This window comes from Callospermophilus lateralis, chromosome 14, assembly GCF_048772815.1.
Source record: "Callospermophilus lateralis isolate mCalLat2 chromosome 14, mCalLat2.hap1, whole genome shotgun sequence".
In the NCBI taxonomy this organism is placed as follows: Eukaryota; Metazoa; Chordata; class Mammalia; order Rodentia; family Sciuridae; genus Callospermophilus; species Callospermophilus lateralis.
Window position 1 is genome coordinate 6,022,376 of NC_135318.1, and position 19,482 is coordinate 6,041,857.

Here is a 19,482-nt window from a genome sequence, read left to right on the forward strand (position 1 = left end):
TGAGGACAAAGAGACTGCAGTGTCCAGCATTCTCCCTAGAGTGAGTATGCCAAGATACTAGGTACTCACAGTGCCACTACTTGGTAGCACTTTCTTGAGAAGACCATGTTTTTGTCACTTGGATACTATTATTTTTGTGACTGACTTCTAAATTAGGGACCCTTGAGAACATAATACATACCAATGCTTTGCAAAATCAGATGCCCACTTTTTTTTAAAATATTTTTTAGTTGTTCATGGACCTTTATTTTATTTATTTGTATATGGTGCTAAGAATCGAACCCAGTGCCTGAAGCATGCTAGGCAAGTGCTCTACCACTGAGCCACAACCCAAGCCTCTGATGCCCACTTTTATTTATTTATTTTTAAGAGCAATTTTTATTTTTTTTAATATTTATTTTTTAGTTGTAGGTGGACACAATATCTCCATTTCATTTTTATGTAGTGCTGAGGATTGAACCCAGGGCCTCATGTGTGCTAGACAAGCGCTTTGCCACTGAGCCACAACCCCAGCCCCTGATGCCTACCTTTAAATAAATAAATCTTATATCAAACAGGAGACAGATTTACAGTATTTCCCTCCTTTGAAAATTCATATATCCAAGCTACACAGGGAAAGAACTATAATGAGTGAACTATCCTGGTCAACAAAACTTATATTTTCATTTTCTGCAGGATGAGAGCATGAACTTTGAAACCACACTTTTCTAATGTTATAGAAATCAGCTCAGTTCACATGCCTATATTCCCAGCAACTTGAGAAGATGAGGAAAAAGGATTTCCAACTTTGAGGCCAGCCTTAGCAACTTAGACTGTCTTGAAGTAAAAAGTGAAAAGGGCTGGGGGTGTAGCTCAGTTGTAAAGTATCCCTGGGTTCAATCCCAAAGAGAAGGAAAGGAGAAAGGGAAAAAATAAATCACATCTGGGGAAATCACCTACCAAAAGTATTGATGCTCAACTGGTCAATGAAATCCCAAAATCTCTCTATTACATCCTGTACTCGTTTCTCGCATTTGCCCTACGGAGGGAAAACATACAGCATTATCCCTAAAGCAATGCATCTAGAAGCAATATGGCTTTATTAAAAAAAAAAATACTGGGCATTTAAATCACATAGTGGACTGTCTTGGGCACAAGACAATAATTTCAGTGTAATACCTAAGAAGGTAAGATGTTGCTGTCATGATGTTTTCACAATTAGTCCAGTTTTATTATAAGTGAACTAAAATTACCAGGAAATAAAACTCAAAAGAAAACCAGCTTGACAGACAGGCATTTTCTGGTAAGGATGAGATGATCACATATATAGTGGTCACACAGAAATAGCCAGGCACCCTGAGAAGCTTCTCTAAACCTTGAAACCCTTGCCTGTCATTCTGCACAAATGAAATGAAGTTTGTAACTGACTTTGGCAAGTAAAGTAGGCTTGGTCTTTTCCACTCGCTTAGTACCTGCTTCAGAATCACACTGTGAACAATTTTGCATTCTTAGTCAATTCTGCAAGTAACTTAGGAAACCAATTATTAGAACCCAGGGCCTGAAACCAACCAATTTTACCATAAGGTCCCCACCCAGGATCTTATCCATCTGAGTTCAGAAGACTTCTTTCTCTATAGGAAGTCTGAGCTCCAGTGACCTGAGAGCACTTGGCTGTTTCTTCTTAAGCAATTCCCATACATAACTCTAAAATCCCAATAAAAACAAGCAGTGGGTTAGAAAGACATAGGATTGCCAGCCATTTGCAAAATCAAATCCGATATAAGAATTTCCAGTCTGTTTCAAAACAAGTTTTACATAAATACTCACATTCATGTCACAAAACCCTACTGTACAGGGCTTCCCTTTCCTCAAAAATAGGTTCTTTTGCTCAGCATCGACATAGGGTACACACCGGCCAGAATGGTCTCTACAGCACACCTTGCATGAGTTGTCAGTTTCTGAAACAGAGATAGCACAATGCCTGACACTGAGTCCTCTGCCACCCAGTTTCTTCCTCCTCTTCTCTGACCATGCTTTTCCAAACAGGTTTTTTATTTCAAAAGGTAACACTATCTGGGGTTGGGATGTAACTCAGTGGTAGAGCACTTGCCTAGCATATACAGGGTCCTGAGTTCAACCCCAATACCATGTGTGAGTGCACCCAACACAGAAAAGATAATACTAGCCAAATTCATCCCCTATAAGTTCATAGTCCTCAAGCTACAAGGCTTTAAAAATCTACACAGAAGAGTCTCTGTTTAAAAGCCCCCTTAAGCCAGGCATAGTGACATACGCCTATAATCCCAGTGGCTGGGGAAGCTGAGGCAGGAGGATGGCAAGTTCAAAACCAGCCCCAGCAAAAGGTGAGGCACTAAGCAACTCAGTGAGATCCTGTGTCTAAATAAAATACAAAATAGGGCTGGGGATGTGGCTCAGTGGTCGAGTGCCCCTGAGTTCAATCCCCAGCAGACCCCCCCCCCCCAAAAAAAGGCCCTCTTAAAAGACAAGGATAAAGTATTCCCTCTGCTCAAGCCCTTCATAATAACCCTCCCCTTCTGGACAGGGATACTCAACCACCGAGCTACATTCCTCAGTCCTCTGTATTTTTAGTTTGAGACAGGGTCTTACTAAGTTGCTGAGGTTGGCCATGAACCTGTGATACTTCTGCCTTAGCTTCCTGAGTCATTAGGATTATAGGCATGTGTAATTGTGCTCAGAAATACTCTTAAAATGTGTCCCTTTGACCTAACACTCTTGTTACCTTGCAGATTTTAATCCCTGGATTCTCAGGGTTATGTGTGTTTTGTTTTGACAGTAATGGGGATTGACCCTAAGGATGCATAACCACTGAGCTACATCCCCTGTCCTTTTAAAAAAAAAAAAAAATTTATTTTTTAGTTGTAGCTGGACACAATACCTTTATTTTTATGTGGTGCTGAGGATAGAACCCAGGGCCTCCCACATGCTAGGCGAGCGCTCTACCGCTGAGCCACAACCCCATCCCCCACCCCACCCTTTTTATTTCAAGACAGTCTCCCTAAATTGCCCAGGATGGCCTTGAACTTGCAAACTTCCTGCTTCAGTCTTCATGAGTCACTTGGGTTCCAGGTGTATGCCACCGCACCCAAGCAGCCTCTCAGTTTAAAGTACACTCCATAGAGCCAATTGACTCCAGCATAAGTGTCAGAACTCTCCACCTACAGGGCAGGTGGGGAGCTGAGCAACCTGCCAGTTAAAATGAGCCCACAGCCTACACTCAACAACACCTTTCCCAAGACCCACTGTGATAGCACCTGGCACAAAAGATGCCATGTGGATACACACAGAAATAATAGAAATGCCAAAATTTAACCCAGGACTGCAATTTAGGAACGGTCTTAATTTGACCTAGGGGAAAGCCCAAATTTGTGCTCAGAAGAAAATCAACTAGAATACACACAAAAAAACAAATCGTTATCAAATATTTATTGGACATTTACTGTGTCTCAGCCTGTTACCACTCACTCAATAAATCATTTACTTGGCATCTACAAAGTGTTTTCTGTCTTGTTTTTTTTTTTTTTTCTCAGTGCTGGGGATGGAAACCAAGGCCTCATGCATGGTAGGCAAACACTCTACCATTGAGCCACATCCCCAGATTTTTTCTTTCTTTTTTTGTACTGGGTATTGAACCGGGGTAACTTTACCACCGAGCAACATCCCTAGCCCTTTTAATTTTGAGATAGAGTCTCACTAAGTTACTTAGGACTTTAGTAAGTTACTGGGGATGGCCTCAACCTTGTAATCCTCCTGCCCCAGACTCCCAAGTCACTGTGATTACAGGTGTACACATCATCCAGCTTTCTTCTTTCCTTACATGTTATTCCTTCTACCTGGCAGAACCTCTTACATTATTATGTGGATGGTGATCTCCCAGCCCAGTTACTATTAACACTATTAACCCAACAGAACTCCCCCATCAACTTATCCACTACGTGGCTGAAGTACAGTGGGAAGCTCAGAATCCAGTTTCTTATTCATTATCCTTAAGGCCTCTTCTCAGACCCAAAGGCTTAAAAGAGCATTGAAACTTATTGAAAACTGACAGTGAGGCCAGCATAAGGGCTCCTATTCCAGACTGCTCCACAGTGATCAAAGGCGAACAAGACTTTCTGACAACAGCAAAAATTCCACCTACTGGGTTCAGATTCTGAAATGAGCTCTCTGGTTGGGTTCGTGAAGGAGTTTACTAATTTGATGGCAATGGAGTGCAGACAGCTTCTGCTGCTTTTGTGATTTTTATGTGGGAGAAGGGTGAAGACAGTTTTCTACCCATACCCAAAAGTCTTCTACACCACCCCAAAGACTGCCACATGGTCTAAAAATGAAGCAAGATGACCAACCACTGGGCAGTTCATGCAGGTAGTTGGAGAGCCAGAGTCTGAATGCAGAGATGCATGTAGACACTGCCCTGCCTTCCTGCTCTCCTGGTCACTGGCTTGGTTCTCATCACTACCTTTACCAGCTGTGAGCAGCAGACATGCCAGGTCTCCATAGGGAATCTGGAAGGCAAAGGCCATATTTCCTCCTGCTGCAGCACTTAGCGCTAAACCATGCTCACCATTGCACGCACAGGGCTCCAGCTGCTGCTCCCTCTCACAGAAGGGGATGCACTTCCCATCCTTACACTTGCCAAGGTCCAAGCAAACTGTATCATCTTCAGCATTTCCTGGTGGTGGACACTCACTGCTGTTCCCTGAAGGGCAAAAACAATGAGCATAAGAGTCACAGGTTGTTATTATTTAGATGTGAGGTGGCCCCCAAAAGCTCATGAGTGAGACAATGCAAGAAGGTTCAGAGGGGAAATGATTGGGTTGTGAGAGCTTTAACCCAATCAGTGCATTAATCCCCTGATAGGAATTAACTGAGTGGTAGCTGAAGTGGAGAGGTATGGCTTTGGGGTATGTATTTGTATCTGACAAGTGGAGACTCTCTGCTTCCTGATCAGCATGTTAACTGTTTCCCTCTGCCACACTCTTCCACTATGATTTTCTGCCTCACCTCAAGTCCTGAGGAATGGACCTGCCTTCTACGGACTAAGACCTCTGAAACCGTGAGCCCTCAAATAAACTTTTCCTATTTTAAAATTGTTCTGGTCAGATCTTTTAGTCACAGGAGCAAAAGGAAAAAAAGCTGACTAAAACACAGGTCCACCAGTTCTACAAGTATATGACACACTGCAACACAGTGTCTCTCACGAAAGAAGTGAGCACATGGCAAACAACAAGAGTTAAAGGGTTGCTTTCATCTAAACCAAACATCACTTGTTTTTCAAGCATATACATTCACACTTGAACCACAGTATTCAAGAGAGCAGCGAAAGAGAGCAGCGAAAGCATTACCTGTGCAGTAAGACACGCCTTTGCAGGTAGCATTAATAGCCTCCTGGCACTTCTTCTGGGCAGTCTCAAACTGACAGTTCTTACAGCAAGGACTGTTCCTGTCACTGTGGAAGAACAGAGACAATTCAATTCAAATGACAGGCCCTCATTAAACGCCTACAGTGCTGTTACAGCAACATCACAGGAAAGACCCCTGCCTAACTCACCACTCCTGCATAGTCAGACTTCCCTGGAGTTAGAGTCACCTGCCCATCCTCTGCCCCTTCCTAATGTAGATAAGGCAGCATCAATACCACACTTTAGTAGGAAAGAATAAGGATACAGAGAGATCATCTTTACAACACCTCAGTGTCCTTGGTTTTTATTAACGCAATAATTAAATGAAAGAAAAAACCAGGCAATCAACAACTATGGCACTAGACCGCCAGAACCCGACTCCCTGTTGGCACTCATCTATAGCATTAATACACAATATATATGCACAGGTTAGTTTCAGTTATTCACCATAAAGTATAAAGTTTCTTCCTAAGCCAGGCTCTAGTCTATCAAGGGGACATAAATATGGAAATATTGGTACCTTCTAATTGTAACCTGCTTTCTCCACAGTTTATGTCATTAAATAGAAACATTATTCTATTGTATAGATATGATAATTAATTTATATTCTAGGATGGCAATTTTGATTGTTTCCAATATTTTGCTATTATGAAAGGATACAGCCATGAGCTTGTATCCTTGTTACATCACCTTCCTGTACATCTACTTCCTTTAAAAAGATTCTCTGAACTGTGGGACTGCTAGGTGGAAAAGCATGCAAGTTGAGGAATGTTTTCACATTATGCCAAACTGCTTTCCACAAAGCTTCTCTCTCTTTTTCTCTCTCATACACACACACAGTTTTAAAACCCTGTATTTTCAATCTTCTATTACACAGACACTGATTGTGCCAACCCCCCAGACTCAATGTGGGAGTGTTTCTCACCTGCACTGTACACCTGGCTTCAGCGTGCAGTCGCTATTGCAGCAGGTGTCATTATTCAGGTACATGATGCCGGGGTCACATTCTTCTCCTTCATCCACCCTGGAGTTCCCACACACCTTGTTGCTCCGCTCCTTAAAACACTCCTGGGCCTTACTTTCAATAGTCTTATAGATGGACTGCTTACTGCAGTTTGAAAACATCTTAAGAGAGAAAAAGCCACAAAGGCCCAAAATAATATAATTAAAATTTATCCCCGTGGAATGTTTATACTGTTTCTTTTTCTTTTTTCTTTTTAGTATTTTTCTGACGTAGAGGGACATACAATATACTTATTCATTTAGTTTTTATGTGGTGCTGAGGATCAAATCAGTGCCATACACATGCTAGGCAAGTGCTCTGCCACTGAGCTACAGCCCCAGCTCCTGAGCTGTTTCTTTAGGGACAAATTCTTAATATAAAAACCATAATTAGAAGACATCAGGGTTCTGGCTCAGTGGCCTCTGCCTAGCATGTGTGAGGCACTGGGTTTGATTTTCAGCACCACATATAAATAAGTAAAAGTCCACTGACAACTAAAAGAAGTAGATATATATTTTAAAAAAACAAACAAAAAAACACCATTAGAGCCACCCCGGAGCTATGTCAAGTGGTCTCAGTCACCTTCAAAATGTCATTTATATGGAATTGAGTTATATTCCTTTACAGGGAACTAAATGGCTGCTGTGTATTTGCTTAAAGACCTAAAAGTTTTCACATGAAGGCAAGTGATGATAATACTGGGACCAAATATCCCATCAAGGGAACAAGCAGTCTAGCAGAACAAGGAGCTCACAAATCCCATCAGATTGAAATTGCCCCTCAGGAATGCAAGTGCTGTGGTGACATGAGAATCAGGCAGAGTAAGTTCAGGAATGTAAAAGAGGGTCTGCTTCTGGTTTACCCACTTCCCTTTCCCTGGTTCTTTATATGAATGTACCATGTGAAGTTTCCAAATATTTCAGCTTTGTAAGAGGCATATTACATAGAAGATATTTTAAACGTTAAATTCCAAACTGTTGCCTAAATATTTTCCTGAGTCTACAATATTTTGTTTCTCTGACCAGTGTCCCAAGGGAAAAGGAAGAGCAGAGAACCACCAAAATGCTCAGGAAAGGCATAAGGTGCTCGGGGAAGCTAAGTGTGATTATTTCTTAAGGCAGAATCTCCACAGCTTTGCAGGAGCTAAATGGCTTCAGTTTCAGCCTAGACTACAGTCCCAAGCACTGAGAAGAGAAAGCACAAGCCCTCCAACAGGTACCAAGGGAGTCACTTTCTGGAGGACCTCATCTCCCTACACAGAAATGCCAACTAGGCTTTGTGAACAATCTCCAGTCTGCTTACATTACAGTAAAAACACTTAATAGATCCAGGTGCCCCAATCTAAGCTTCAGACAGTTGTTTTTTCTGGGAGAGTTTATTCATTCACTGGCATTGCAGGTGCATGCGCTCAATCTTACCAGTTCACTTTCAAGTGAATTAAAGTTCATAGTAAACAGAAAAGAATATGTCATTATCAGCTACACCTCCTAAGCCACAGATGTCCAGGATAATGCTAAGGAAACAGCGACCAATCCTCCACTAAGGTTTCTGCCTACCCAGGCCCTCAATGGCTCCTGCTTTCTGTTTGCATCCTTATCTCACAACCCCCTCTTGCCTTCAGATAACCGTCCTAAATGACAACCTTCAGTGTCCCCATGCTCCCTTTCACTAATTCATTTGTTCAGAGCCCATGAAGCCCCCTTCTAACTGTTGTTCTTCATCACCCCATCTAGAGGGAGGCAGGGCCTACCCAGGAAAAAGAACCACCTTATTTCTATCTTGTAGCCCCCCTTTCATTTGATTAAAACATTTTATTAAGGAATTCATTTATATATAAAATATGCACAGCATCTTCTTCTTACAAGGAGAGTGCTACTTGGAAAAAAACAAATTATTAAAAAAAAAACAAAAAACATTAAACATGATATACTTGGGGCAAAATAAATAAGCCATTCCTTACTGATAGCCCAACATCTAAAGAAAAAAACAGCTCTGCCCAGGTGCCACTTTCCTTAGTAAGTTCTTACAGGCCTGTGGAGAATCCAAGGAAAAATCCCTCTTAGGAAAAACTTTTAGCGGAAAAACAGTATAATGCATACGTCCACGCATGTCCCGAGGCAGAGCCTATAAACTAAAAGTCTGACACTGTACTCATAACCAAGGAACAAGAAACCTGTCCAATTATAGCAGCACTACCCTCATGGTAGCCACTAGCCATATATAACTATTGAGAGTTTTTTTTCTTGTTATGGATTGTCGAGTTCCTCGAGACTAAAACATTCAGGGTCACTCCAGGTGAACTGGGCTGCACGAAATAACCACACAACAGTCAGAGATACTTTTTTCTTTGGGGGTCCTGTGATGGCTCATCTGACCTTAAAGGTCTACAGAAAGAGAGCAAGAAGCAATTCAAATGAGGCAAGAGGTCAGGTTTCAGGGGGCTGAGTCTAGCTTCATGATGTCTGCTGTGAGCAGGTTGGACTGATATCTAGGTAGGCCACACCCAAAGGCAAAGCAAGAGAAGGGGACACACAAAGGGCGTTTCCATGGAACATTCTATCCCAAACAGGGCAAAGGGGTAAAATCACAAAGAAAAGGTGGGTGTAGCTCAATCCATGGGGCTACATGCCTATGTCTGAAGACACATTTTGCTACTTCGAGGATTGGTGCAATATCCAGGTCACTACAAAAGTGATTGACAGAGTCTCTCTGATCACAGGAAGGAGGATGCAAATACACTCAGACTGGCTGCCCACAATGTATTTTATCCTTTTTTTTTTTTTTTTTTAATAGAAATGTCCAGCCATCTACTAAGTGGAAAGAATGGAATCATAAATGCCCATTGTCCCTCACAACCTTCCACACTGACCAGCACATGTCTCCATGAGCTATATACCTTCACCCCTTTTTTTCTGCTTCTACACTGGTTTGTTGTTGTTATTTTCTTTTTAACAGGTTTGTTGAGGCACATGTACACATCACAAAGCTAATTCATTTCTTTCTTATTTTTTTAGGTGGTACAGAGAATTGAACCCAGGGACAGTTTACCACTGAGCTATATTCCCAGCCCTTTTGAGACAGGGTCTAAGTTGCTGAAGCTGGCCTCAAATTTGCAATCCTGGCTCAGCCTTCCAAAGTGCCGGGATTACAGTTGTGTAGCACTATACCCAGCTAATAATAAGCTCATCCACTTCAAAGATAAAAGTCCATGATTTCCATAATAACTTTACCAAGCAGTGAAACCATCATCATAAATCAGTTTTAGAACATTCCCATCCTGATGCTTGCTTCAGCAGTACATATACTAAAATTGAAACAATACAGAGAAGATTAGCATGGCCCCTGCACTAAGATGACAAGCAAATTCATGAAGTATTCCACATTAAAAAAAAAAAAAAAAGATGATTCCCATCCTCCCAATAAGGTCTCTCACGTCCTTTTATAGTTAAAGCCTATTCTCACCTCCAAACATAGACAAGCACTATTAAATTTAAATAAAGTGGAATTTAAAATTCAATTCCTCAGTCTTATAATCAACATTTCAGTTGCACCATGGCCACACATGGCTACTGGCTACTATACCATTCCCATCATTGTTGTAAGTGTATATGGCACTAACTATAATGTATATGATTAGAAATGAAGAGATGATCTTTAAGAAAGACATGAAAATTCAAGCTTGGATAATTTGGAAGAGTGAGCAAAAGGGGTAGGAAAATCTCTCTCAGGCACAAGTTGTCAAGTAAAGGAGATATAAAATGTAGCATTACAAAGCAAGAGAATAAGACTGTTTACTCATGACATTCGAACAAAACTAGATTCAACACTCAAGAAAGTGCAGAGGCAGGGAATGGAAAAGCCGGTGAGGGCAGGGACACCCCAGTGACCCTGTCCTCCACGTGTTTCACACTCAAACTCACCCACAGCTTGGCTCCAAGAGGGAACCAGGCAACTATTTCACCCTTCCTAACCAGGTTCAGACTCCTCCCTGCTGGCTCACTTCACCTCAGCAACAGGAGTATTTGCCCCATGCTGCAGAGCTCCAGATAAAAGGATGAAACAAAAGGACACCTGTCAACACGGCTTTCAGTATGGTCTCCAGGAGTTAACAGTCTCTGAAACTATTCACAACGTCCCAAATCAACTCACACAATTGGACCTTATATCTGTGGGTTCTACACCCATGGATTAAAAATATTCAGGAGCCAGGCACAGTGGTGCACGGCAATAACCCAAGTGGCTTGGGAGGTAAACAGGAGGACTGCGAATTCAAAGCTAGCCTCAGTAACTTAGCGAGGCCCTAAGCAACAGTTAGATCCTGGCTCTAAATAAAATATAAAAGAGGGCTGGGATGTGGTTCACTGGTTAAGCACCACTGGGTTCAATCCCTGGTCCGTAACCCCCCCGACCAAAAAAAAAAAAAAGATCACGGAAAAAAGCATCTGTACCGTACATGGACAGAGTTTTCTTGTCAGTATTCCCTAAACAATGTAGTAAAACAACTCACCCAGCATTTATAATGTATTAATGTAAGTAATCTAGAGCTGATTTAAGCACACAAGAAGATGTGCAAAGACTCTATGATCTTGTATAAGGGATATGAGCATCTGCAGATTTTGGTGTCCGAGGGGACAGGGTCCCAGGATCCATCCCACCCCAGACACAGGAACCACTGTACACTAGATTACTGTTCTTTATTATGCAGGTACTTCTACTAGGACTAGAGACAAAGCTGCAAACAAGAGGCCTTTAATTCAGCAAACTGTGTGTTTCACTAAAAAAGTTAATGAAAACATGCAAATTGTGAAGTACCATAGAGTTAAAATGAGCAACAAAGTTTAAATGAAATGACAATCTTTAACATAAAGTCTGAGCTGACAACCCTGAAACCTAGAACTCACAAGTTTTTATTTATTTATTTTTTTTAAGAATCCAAATTTACACATGATTAACTTTGATATAATAGTACAAATCAGCTACTCAGAAGGCTGAGGTAAGAAGACTGCAAGTTCGAGGCCAGCCTCAAAGACTTAGGGAGACCCTGTTTCAAAATAGAAACTTTTTAAAAGGTGGATGGACATGACTGAGGTTGTAGTTCAGTGGTATCACACCCCTGGGTTTAATCCCCAGTAATACCAAACAACAACAAAAAATGTCCAAATGACAATTTTAGTAGATGAACAAGTGCTTCACCCCAAAACACAACCACATATCAAGGTACTTTGTAGGGCTAGGGTTGTGGCTCAGTGGTAGAATGCTTGCCTAGCATGTGTGAGGCACTGGGTTCAATCCTCAACACCACATAAAAATAGAAAAATTAAAAAAGGTATTATGTCAACTACAACTAAAAAAATTTTTTTTTTTTTTTTAAAAAGGTATTTTGAAGTTCCATCCCTAGGGAAATACCTAGGAATGGAATACTTTCCTGAGCTCCCATTTGTTTTAAGTTTTTTTGGGTTTTTTTCATTTTTTAGTTATAGATGGACATAATATCTATGTTCATTTTTATGTGGTGCTGAGCATCGCAGTGAGTTCCTCACATGTGCAAGGCAAGCGCTCTGCCACTGAGCCATAACCCCAGGCCCTGAGCTCCCATTTTGAGAAAACTACACAGCCACCTCCTTTCCTACCCACATTAAAAGACTCCAAACCACACATACCTTATTGTTCTCATGGTCACCACTCACAGCTATAGGATACATAACATATTTTCCTCCCTGGTCCTCATTTGGAGCACATTCTGCTAGACCATCAGGATCATGTTCTGCTCCAAAATTGTGTCCCAATTCATGAGTCGTAACCAGATCAGCTTCCTTAAGGACCATACAAAGAAAACACTGAACATCAGTTATTTTTGTCTGCTGGGCCTACTGAGACCTTTAAATAGAGCTAAAAAGAATAACAATCAGACTATGATGTATTCTATCAATTGTAGAAATTAAGCTGAGACAGAAAAATAATGGGTGACATGGAAAGGAATCTAAAAAAAGAAAATTTATCAACGAAATAACACAAGGTCATTTTACATAAAGACACAAGTCTCCAAATTGAAGGGCCCATCTGCCCAGCACAGTGGAGAAAAATAACATACACCACACACCAATTACATTATAGACAACATATCAGTGTATCAGAAACTGATATTTTTCTACCAAATATCTATTCTCCCCTTCTTCTTTAAAGAACCCTAATTCTGTCCTGGGCAGCAATATGCTCAGCTAAAACAGCCCCATTCCTCTAGGACTATGGGCATTCATGGAACCCAGTTTTGTCCAGGGAGATAGAGAAGAAGTCAGGCAATGAAATTTCTAGAAAAGCTTTTTTAATGGGACAGATTAGGTCAGCTATGATTGCTTTCTCCACCTTTTTCTAACATAAGAGAGAACCATCTGTGACCATAAGATGACAAAACAAGGACAAAGGACTTGTGCTTACAACAGCTGAAAGCAAGTCAGAAAACCTAAGGCTCCGATAAGCAACTCTCAGTTGCAATGCCACCTGGAGAAGACTCTGTGAACTGCTTCTCACTGAGACAAAGAACCCCTTATTTATGCCATAGTTTTTAAGTTTTCTGTTATTGGTAGACAAACAGACTTTGAACAGATATATTTACACATAAACAAGATCTGAAAATCTTCTAGAGAAAAATAGGTCACATGCAAAAGCCAAAGACTCAGACTCTTTAACAGAAACATAAACACCAGAAGACAAGAGAGCAGGGCTTTCAAATGCTGAAGCAACAAACACACCCAGCCACATGATCAACTATGCTCATTCCCAAGCAGCCTCATTCCCAGATACACAAAATCCCAAGAACTTACATCCCATGGACCTATTCTTAGGAGGCTTGTTGAGAATATAACAAAACAAGGCGTAGATCAAGAAACAAAACACAGAGTCCAGACAGCAAGAGACTACAAGATGCCTTAAAATGACAGCTGCACTGTAGCCCAACACCAGGAGCCCCAAGAGGAGCTATAGGACAGAGGACCTGAGAGGGCAGGGTTAAGAAACACACAGTCCTGATGTGCCTGGAAAGAAGCTGGCAAGTCATTTTATTCTTTATAGTTTTTTTTTTTTTTAAGTTGTAGTTGAACACAATACCTTTATTTTATTTATTTATTTTTATGTGGTGCTGGGGATTGAACCCAGGGCCTCACAAGTACTAGGTGTTCTACCCCTGAGCCACAACCCCAGCCCCCTTTATATAGTTTTTTAAGTTCTCATTATTTCTCCAGAAAACATGTATTTCTTTTAGGCAGAAATTAAAAACATTACATACTCTTCCCTTTAAAGACACTTATGGGGGCTGGGGATGTGGCTCAAGCGGTGGCGCACTCGCCTGGCATGCATGCGGCCCGGGTTCGATCCTCAGCACCACATACAGACAAAGATGTTGTGTCTGCCAAATACTGAAAAATAAATATTAAAAATTCTCTCTCTCCCTCTTTCTCTCACTCTTTCTTTAAAAAAAAAAAAAAAAAAAAAAGACACTTATGTAAATATATAACAGAGGGTCTAACACCCAAAACTCCAAATCTATCCTTTTAAAAAGATCAAAGGGGGCTGGGGATGTGGCTCAAGTGGTAGCGCGCTCGCCCGCCATGCGCGCGGCCCGGGTTAGATCCTCAGCACCACATACAAACAAAGATGTTGTGTCTGCCGAAAACTGAAAAAATAATATTAAAAAAAAAAAAAGATCAAAGGGCATACCTTTGTAAGGATGGTTTTACCATAATTTTTTGTGCTGGTCAAACCACTATTCAAGTAGATATTTTTCTTCCCAACTGGACTATAATAAGCTAAAGGCAAAAGGAAACGTATAAACATTAAATACAGAATTATAATGTAAGGAAATTTACTATTCCAAGCTAAAAGCAAAAGGAAACATAAACAAAAATTATGTATTAAGTATAGAATAATAATGTAATCTAGTCAGTTTACCATTCCAGCAACACATTCACAAGGCCAATGGGAAAACTTACCTTTTGGACAAACACCTCCATGACTGTTTGCTCTGGGAGAACCAACATAAGCTAATCCAAGAGTTCCCATATCGAAATCTTGATATGTGAAAAGGTGTGCCAGGCAGACTTTAGATGCTTCCTCAGCTATATCAAAGCTAAATTGCTTCAACGGGAAAAAAAATTCTGTATTAAATTAGCAATCATATCTAACTAAGAGATATGACAACTCAATACTCCAGAAGAACACCAAGTCTGGTCACAGTTCTAATGAACACCCCCACTCTCATGCAGCACAACGCTCTTTCCCTGGGGTTCATACCATCTGGGGATGGAGGAGCACAAAAGGAAAGGCTTGGGAGCGTTTTCAAAACTCAATGCTTCTCCATGGAGTGTACTGAAGGCCTATAGTCCAGGATCCAATGTACTCCAATTCTGCAGGGGGACTGAAGCCCTCATATCAAAACAAACAATTCTAAAGTATTTCAAGGATACTTCTATTGGTTAATAGTAATGTATATTTTACTTTTATTTACTTATTTGAGTTGGGGAGAACTTTTAACTTTATAAGATGAAGAAGTTATAAATAAAAACTTACAGAAAAGTATAAATATCTAGTTTATGTTACTAAAATAAAAATTTTAAACTATTTAATCAACACTATAAGTCTGTAAAGACTGTTTTCCTTCAGTCAAAGATGGTTATCACACTACTCCAAAAACTTCTACGATAAGGACCATAAGTTCAAGGCCAGCCTCAGCAACACAGCAGAACCTGTCTCAAACAAAACAAACAAAAAAGACTAGGGATACGGGTCAGCAATAAAGTGTCCTAAATTCAACCTCCAGTACAAATTTCTACCATAACAGTTTAAACAGTTTAAACATTTTTAAAAAATCATGATTTTTTAAACTGCCTCAAGCGCATTTTAAGGCACCTGTCATTTTAAGGCACCTTGAACTCTCTTGCTATCTGGACCCTGTGTTTTGTTCTTGATCTACACCTTGTTTTGTTAAATTCTCAAGGAGCCTCCTAAAAATAGGTCCATGGGATGTAAATCCTTGGGGTTTTGTGTATCTGGGAATGAGGTTGCTTAGGAATGAGTATAGTTGATCATGTAGCTGGGTATGTTTGCTGCTTCAGCATTTGAAAGCCCTGCTCCCTTGTCTTCTGGTGTTTATGTTTCTGTGACACATGCCTGTAATCCCAGTGGCTCAGGAAGAAGAAGAATTCAAGTTGGAGGCCATCCTCAGCAAGTTAGTAAGACCCTGACTCAAAATTTTAAAAAAGGGCTAGAGATATGGCTCAGTGGTTAAGCACCTCTGGGTTAAATCCTAGCCCCCCCAAAAAGGCTTCTAAAAACATTAGAAGTGAAAGGTAAGAGAACCCTGTATGAGAAATGAAGAATGTACAGCCTGGGATTCTGATAGCTCTATGTAAGAGGGTGAGATTTTTGGAAATCTTCTAGGAGTCTGGGGAGAGCACTGGAAAGGAGCACCTGTGAACAGTTGTGCTTCCCTCTGGATCCTCTAGAGCCTGAGCTATCCAGAGAACCACAGAAACCAGGAAGGTGACATGGTTTGGCTGTTCCCATAGTTAGGAGATCTAGTTGCTCACATCTATTTCTGCCATTGCTGGTTGTAGGACTCACCAGGAATAGGTCATTTTGAGGGGTGATAGGTACAGGGGATTGAAACTCAGGGACACTTGACCACTGAGCCACATCCCCGGCCTCATTTTGTGTTTTATTTAGCGATAAGGCCGCACTAAACTGCTCAGGGCCCCACTAAATTGCTGAGGCTGGCTTTGAAATCTCTCGATGCCTCCCAAGCTGCTGGGATTACAGGTGTGCTCCACTGTACCTGGAAGGAACAGGTTCAATGGGCTGACCTGTAGCACTTCAAAATTCACATACTGAAGTCTTAACCTCCTATAACTCAGAATGAACTATATTTGGACAGAGCACCTTTAAAGCAGTAATTAAGGTAAAATGAGGGCATCTAAATAGCCCTAATCCAGCATGACTGGTGTCCTTATGAGAAAGAAGTTAGGAAAAAGACAGAGGGAAGATCATATGAGGACACAGAAAAAGAACAACATATAAATAAATGCTAAGGAGAGGGGCCTCAGAAAAAACAACTCTGAAAACACTTTGATCTTGAACTTACAGCCTCCAGAACTAAGGAAATAAATGCCTGTTGTTTAAGCCACCAGTGTGTAGAGCTTGTATAGCAGCTGAAGTTAACTCATACACATGCTGAGCTATAACTCTTTACAAAATAACGGTGGATCTTAACCTAACTCTCAGGGTAGTTTGCAGATCAAATTAGATAAGGGATGCCAAGAGTACTATATAGACATAGCACATTATGGTTCTCAATCTTGTCAAAAAATTGATAATAGCCTTTAATTCCATCAAGCTTCAAAAACTTAATTTTAGCTTCATTAGACCCTAAACAGAGAATCCAGATGAGCCACACTATGCCTGGACTAACCCATGGAAACTATGAGATTAAAAAAAAAATGTTCTGTTCAAAGACAGCCTAAGCAACTTAGTGAAGCCCTAGCAACTAGTGAGACCCTGTCTCAAAATAAACAATAAAAAGGCTGGAGAATCTGGCTCAGTGGTTAAGCATCCCTGGATTCAATCCCTGATACCAAAAAAAAAAAGAAAGAAAGAAAGAAAGAAAAATGTTCTTTAGCTGCTAAATTTATAGCAATCTGTTAGAACAGCTATGGGAAATTAATACATTGCCCAATACATTAAAAAATAAAACACTATCACTTCATAGTTCAATTTACAACAAAGCAACAGCACACAAACGTGACAGAATCTTAAGGAAAGAATCCATATTACAAGAATGTTTAACTATCTAAGTTTATTAACAGAACAAAAATTTTAAATTCCTACAGAAAGTTTTCAGGTGTCCAAGTTATATTTCTACTGTTCAATACATGTGCACAGCCTATTTGACAATTACTGCCATAAGAGATCCACTGACAACTTCAGAGAGACCTGAGCTAACAAAACGATGCAAAAAAATAAATAAATAAAATCTATTTATTGGGTACTTATGCCACTTCCCAGAGAAGAGCCACTGCAGCTTATTAAATTCTGGAAGATATTAAGATTAAAAGGCACTGCTTCATAGCATTTATCCTCTTCAGATTTTTGACCAGTTGACGGTTCACCCTGATCCAGGACATGGACCACTGTTGAACCAGTGGGAGGCTGCTCCAGGTCCACCACTCTTTTCTAATATGTCCCTTCATTAGTGCAGATACAATCTACATATCAGAAATCCCAGTGCTGTTAAGAGGATCGTGTCAGGATCCTCCGACTCACCTCTAGCAACATCTTCACATCCCAAGCATCCTTGTCTTCATTTGGGTAACTTTTTGCCATATTGTAGTGCCTTTCACCAGGTTTTACCTCTTGTGGCGACTTGAGAATGCGAATCTATACTTAAAGAGAGAATATACTTAGAACATTTCCAAAAAAAAGTCACAAGACTCTAGATACCAAATTATTTTATCCACTCAAAAGTCTGTCTACCATGCCAGAAAAAAATGTTTTAGAACCAAAATTCCAAAAATTCTTCAGTTCTATTACTAAACATTTAAATCAAACTGAAAAGCATGATATGGAAAGCACATATCAATGAGCTATTTAAATATGTTATAAATGTACTAAATTTAATATTCTCTATATTTCTGTTATATTTTTCCTCTACATTTATTCAGAAAAAATGATAACTTGGGTTACATGAACCCAAAATATTTATTACGACTACAGACAATAATTTAGAAATGAAGAATAAGATGTACATCACTTAGTATGCCACAGGAATAAAACATAAAAAACACAGCCTTCTCTTTGCATATGCATTTCAGACACATTCATATTAAACCCTACAAGTAAGGAACTCACTCTGATTAATGAATTTGCAAAAAAGAAGGAAGTCATACTCAGCTCAATGGTTTCTGTGTCTCTGTTCTCTGCCTGTTTGCATAGACAGCCCATTCTGGTCCGCACTACCACCACTTCTCCACTAGGGAGAAGCTCTGCGGCTTTGGCAGTGGGTGGTCAGGGTCAACTCTTAAAAAGAGGAACCTATCTGGAAGCCCTCCAGGAATGCACATCTAAATCACATTCTCCAATCCATCTTTTAAGGATTAAAGAAGTTAATATTTTTGTCTCCTATGTTCTTCAATTGCTTCCAAGTTCCTAAGGCAAAAAGTAACTTTATTTATTGGTGCTTGAAAACTTGAACATGACAAAGCCAATTGAAAACAAGGAAGGCCACTTTATATGCACCAACATGGAATAATCTTCAACATACTGAGAAATGAAAAGGCAAGGAACAAAAGAATACAGCACACTGCCACTATGTCAAATGCAGATTTACACACACACACACACACACACACACACACACACACACACACACAGAGTACATACTACATACAACATCTCTAGGAAGGTGCACATGAAACCAGTGATGTGGATGTCTCAGAGAAAAGGAACTGTTTTGACAATGAAGAGAAGTTATGGAGACTTACTTTTCACGGTTTGTGTACTGTGTATACATTACCTATTCAAATAACTTAAAAAGAAAATGCAAAATAGAAAAAAGAATGGAAAAGGAAAAAATAATTCTCTTAGTTTTACATAAATACTAACAAAGTTAAACGTTTATAAATATGGCACACAAATTCAAAATTTTTTTAAAAAAACTCTAAATTCTATACTATAAAACCTATAAGAATATGGTTTAGTACAGAAAGCCTGAAAAAATAGATACGATTCCCATAATTTACCTATAAAATATCTACTTGTGCAAAACAATACTCAATTTCAGAAACTTCTTTACACTTAGCAATTTGGAAAATTTGCTTTACCATAAGACATAATTAAGATGATATTAGTGTAACATTGTTGTACATACTACTAACAGCTTTTAGGGAATGGCATCTAATGATTCTACATGTCAATGCCTTATATAGTATTTTTGAGTAATTCTTCTAATTAAAAAATATATGCTAGAATTTTCATTAAAGAATGAAGCATAATCAGAGAAAAAGAAAAACACTACAG

The 19,482-nt window shown here is 39.9% G+C and overlaps 1 protein-coding gene and 1 non-coding gene across 3 annotated transcripts in view; one reads left to right on the forward strand and one right to left on the reverse strand.

The window, feature by feature from the left end:
* Positions 1–19,482, reverse strand: part of Adam17 (ADAM metallopeptidase domain 17) — a 56,803-nt gene that overhangs the window by 4,425 nt on the left and 32,896 nt on the right. For both annotated transcript variants that reach the window (XM_076833646.2, XM_076833647.2), the window contains 9 exons: positions 17,731–17,844; positions 14,406–14,550; positions 14,134–14,222; positions 12,081–12,233; positions 6,343–6,542; positions 5,361–5,464; positions 4,580–4,714; positions 1,807–1,937; positions 940–1,018 (listed from right to left, as the gene is read on the reverse strand). In XM_076833646.2, coding sequence (XP_076689761.1) covers positions 940–1,018; positions 1,807–1,937; positions 4,580–4,714; positions 5,361–5,464; positions 6,343–6,542; positions 12,081–12,233; positions 14,134–14,222; positions 14,406–14,550; positions 17,731–17,844 — 1,150 coding nt within the window. The remainder of the gene's footprint in view (positions 1–939; positions 1,019–1,806; positions 1,938–4,579; positions 4,715–5,360; positions 5,465–6,342; positions 6,543–12,080; positions 12,234–14,133; positions 14,223–14,405; positions 14,551–17,730; positions 17,845–19,482) is intronic.
* Positions 9,705–9,807, forward strand: LOC143380887 (U6 spliceosomal RNA). The gene has a single exon (XR_013088756.1). It is a non-coding gene; the product is annotated as a U6 spliceosomal RNA (small nuclear RNA).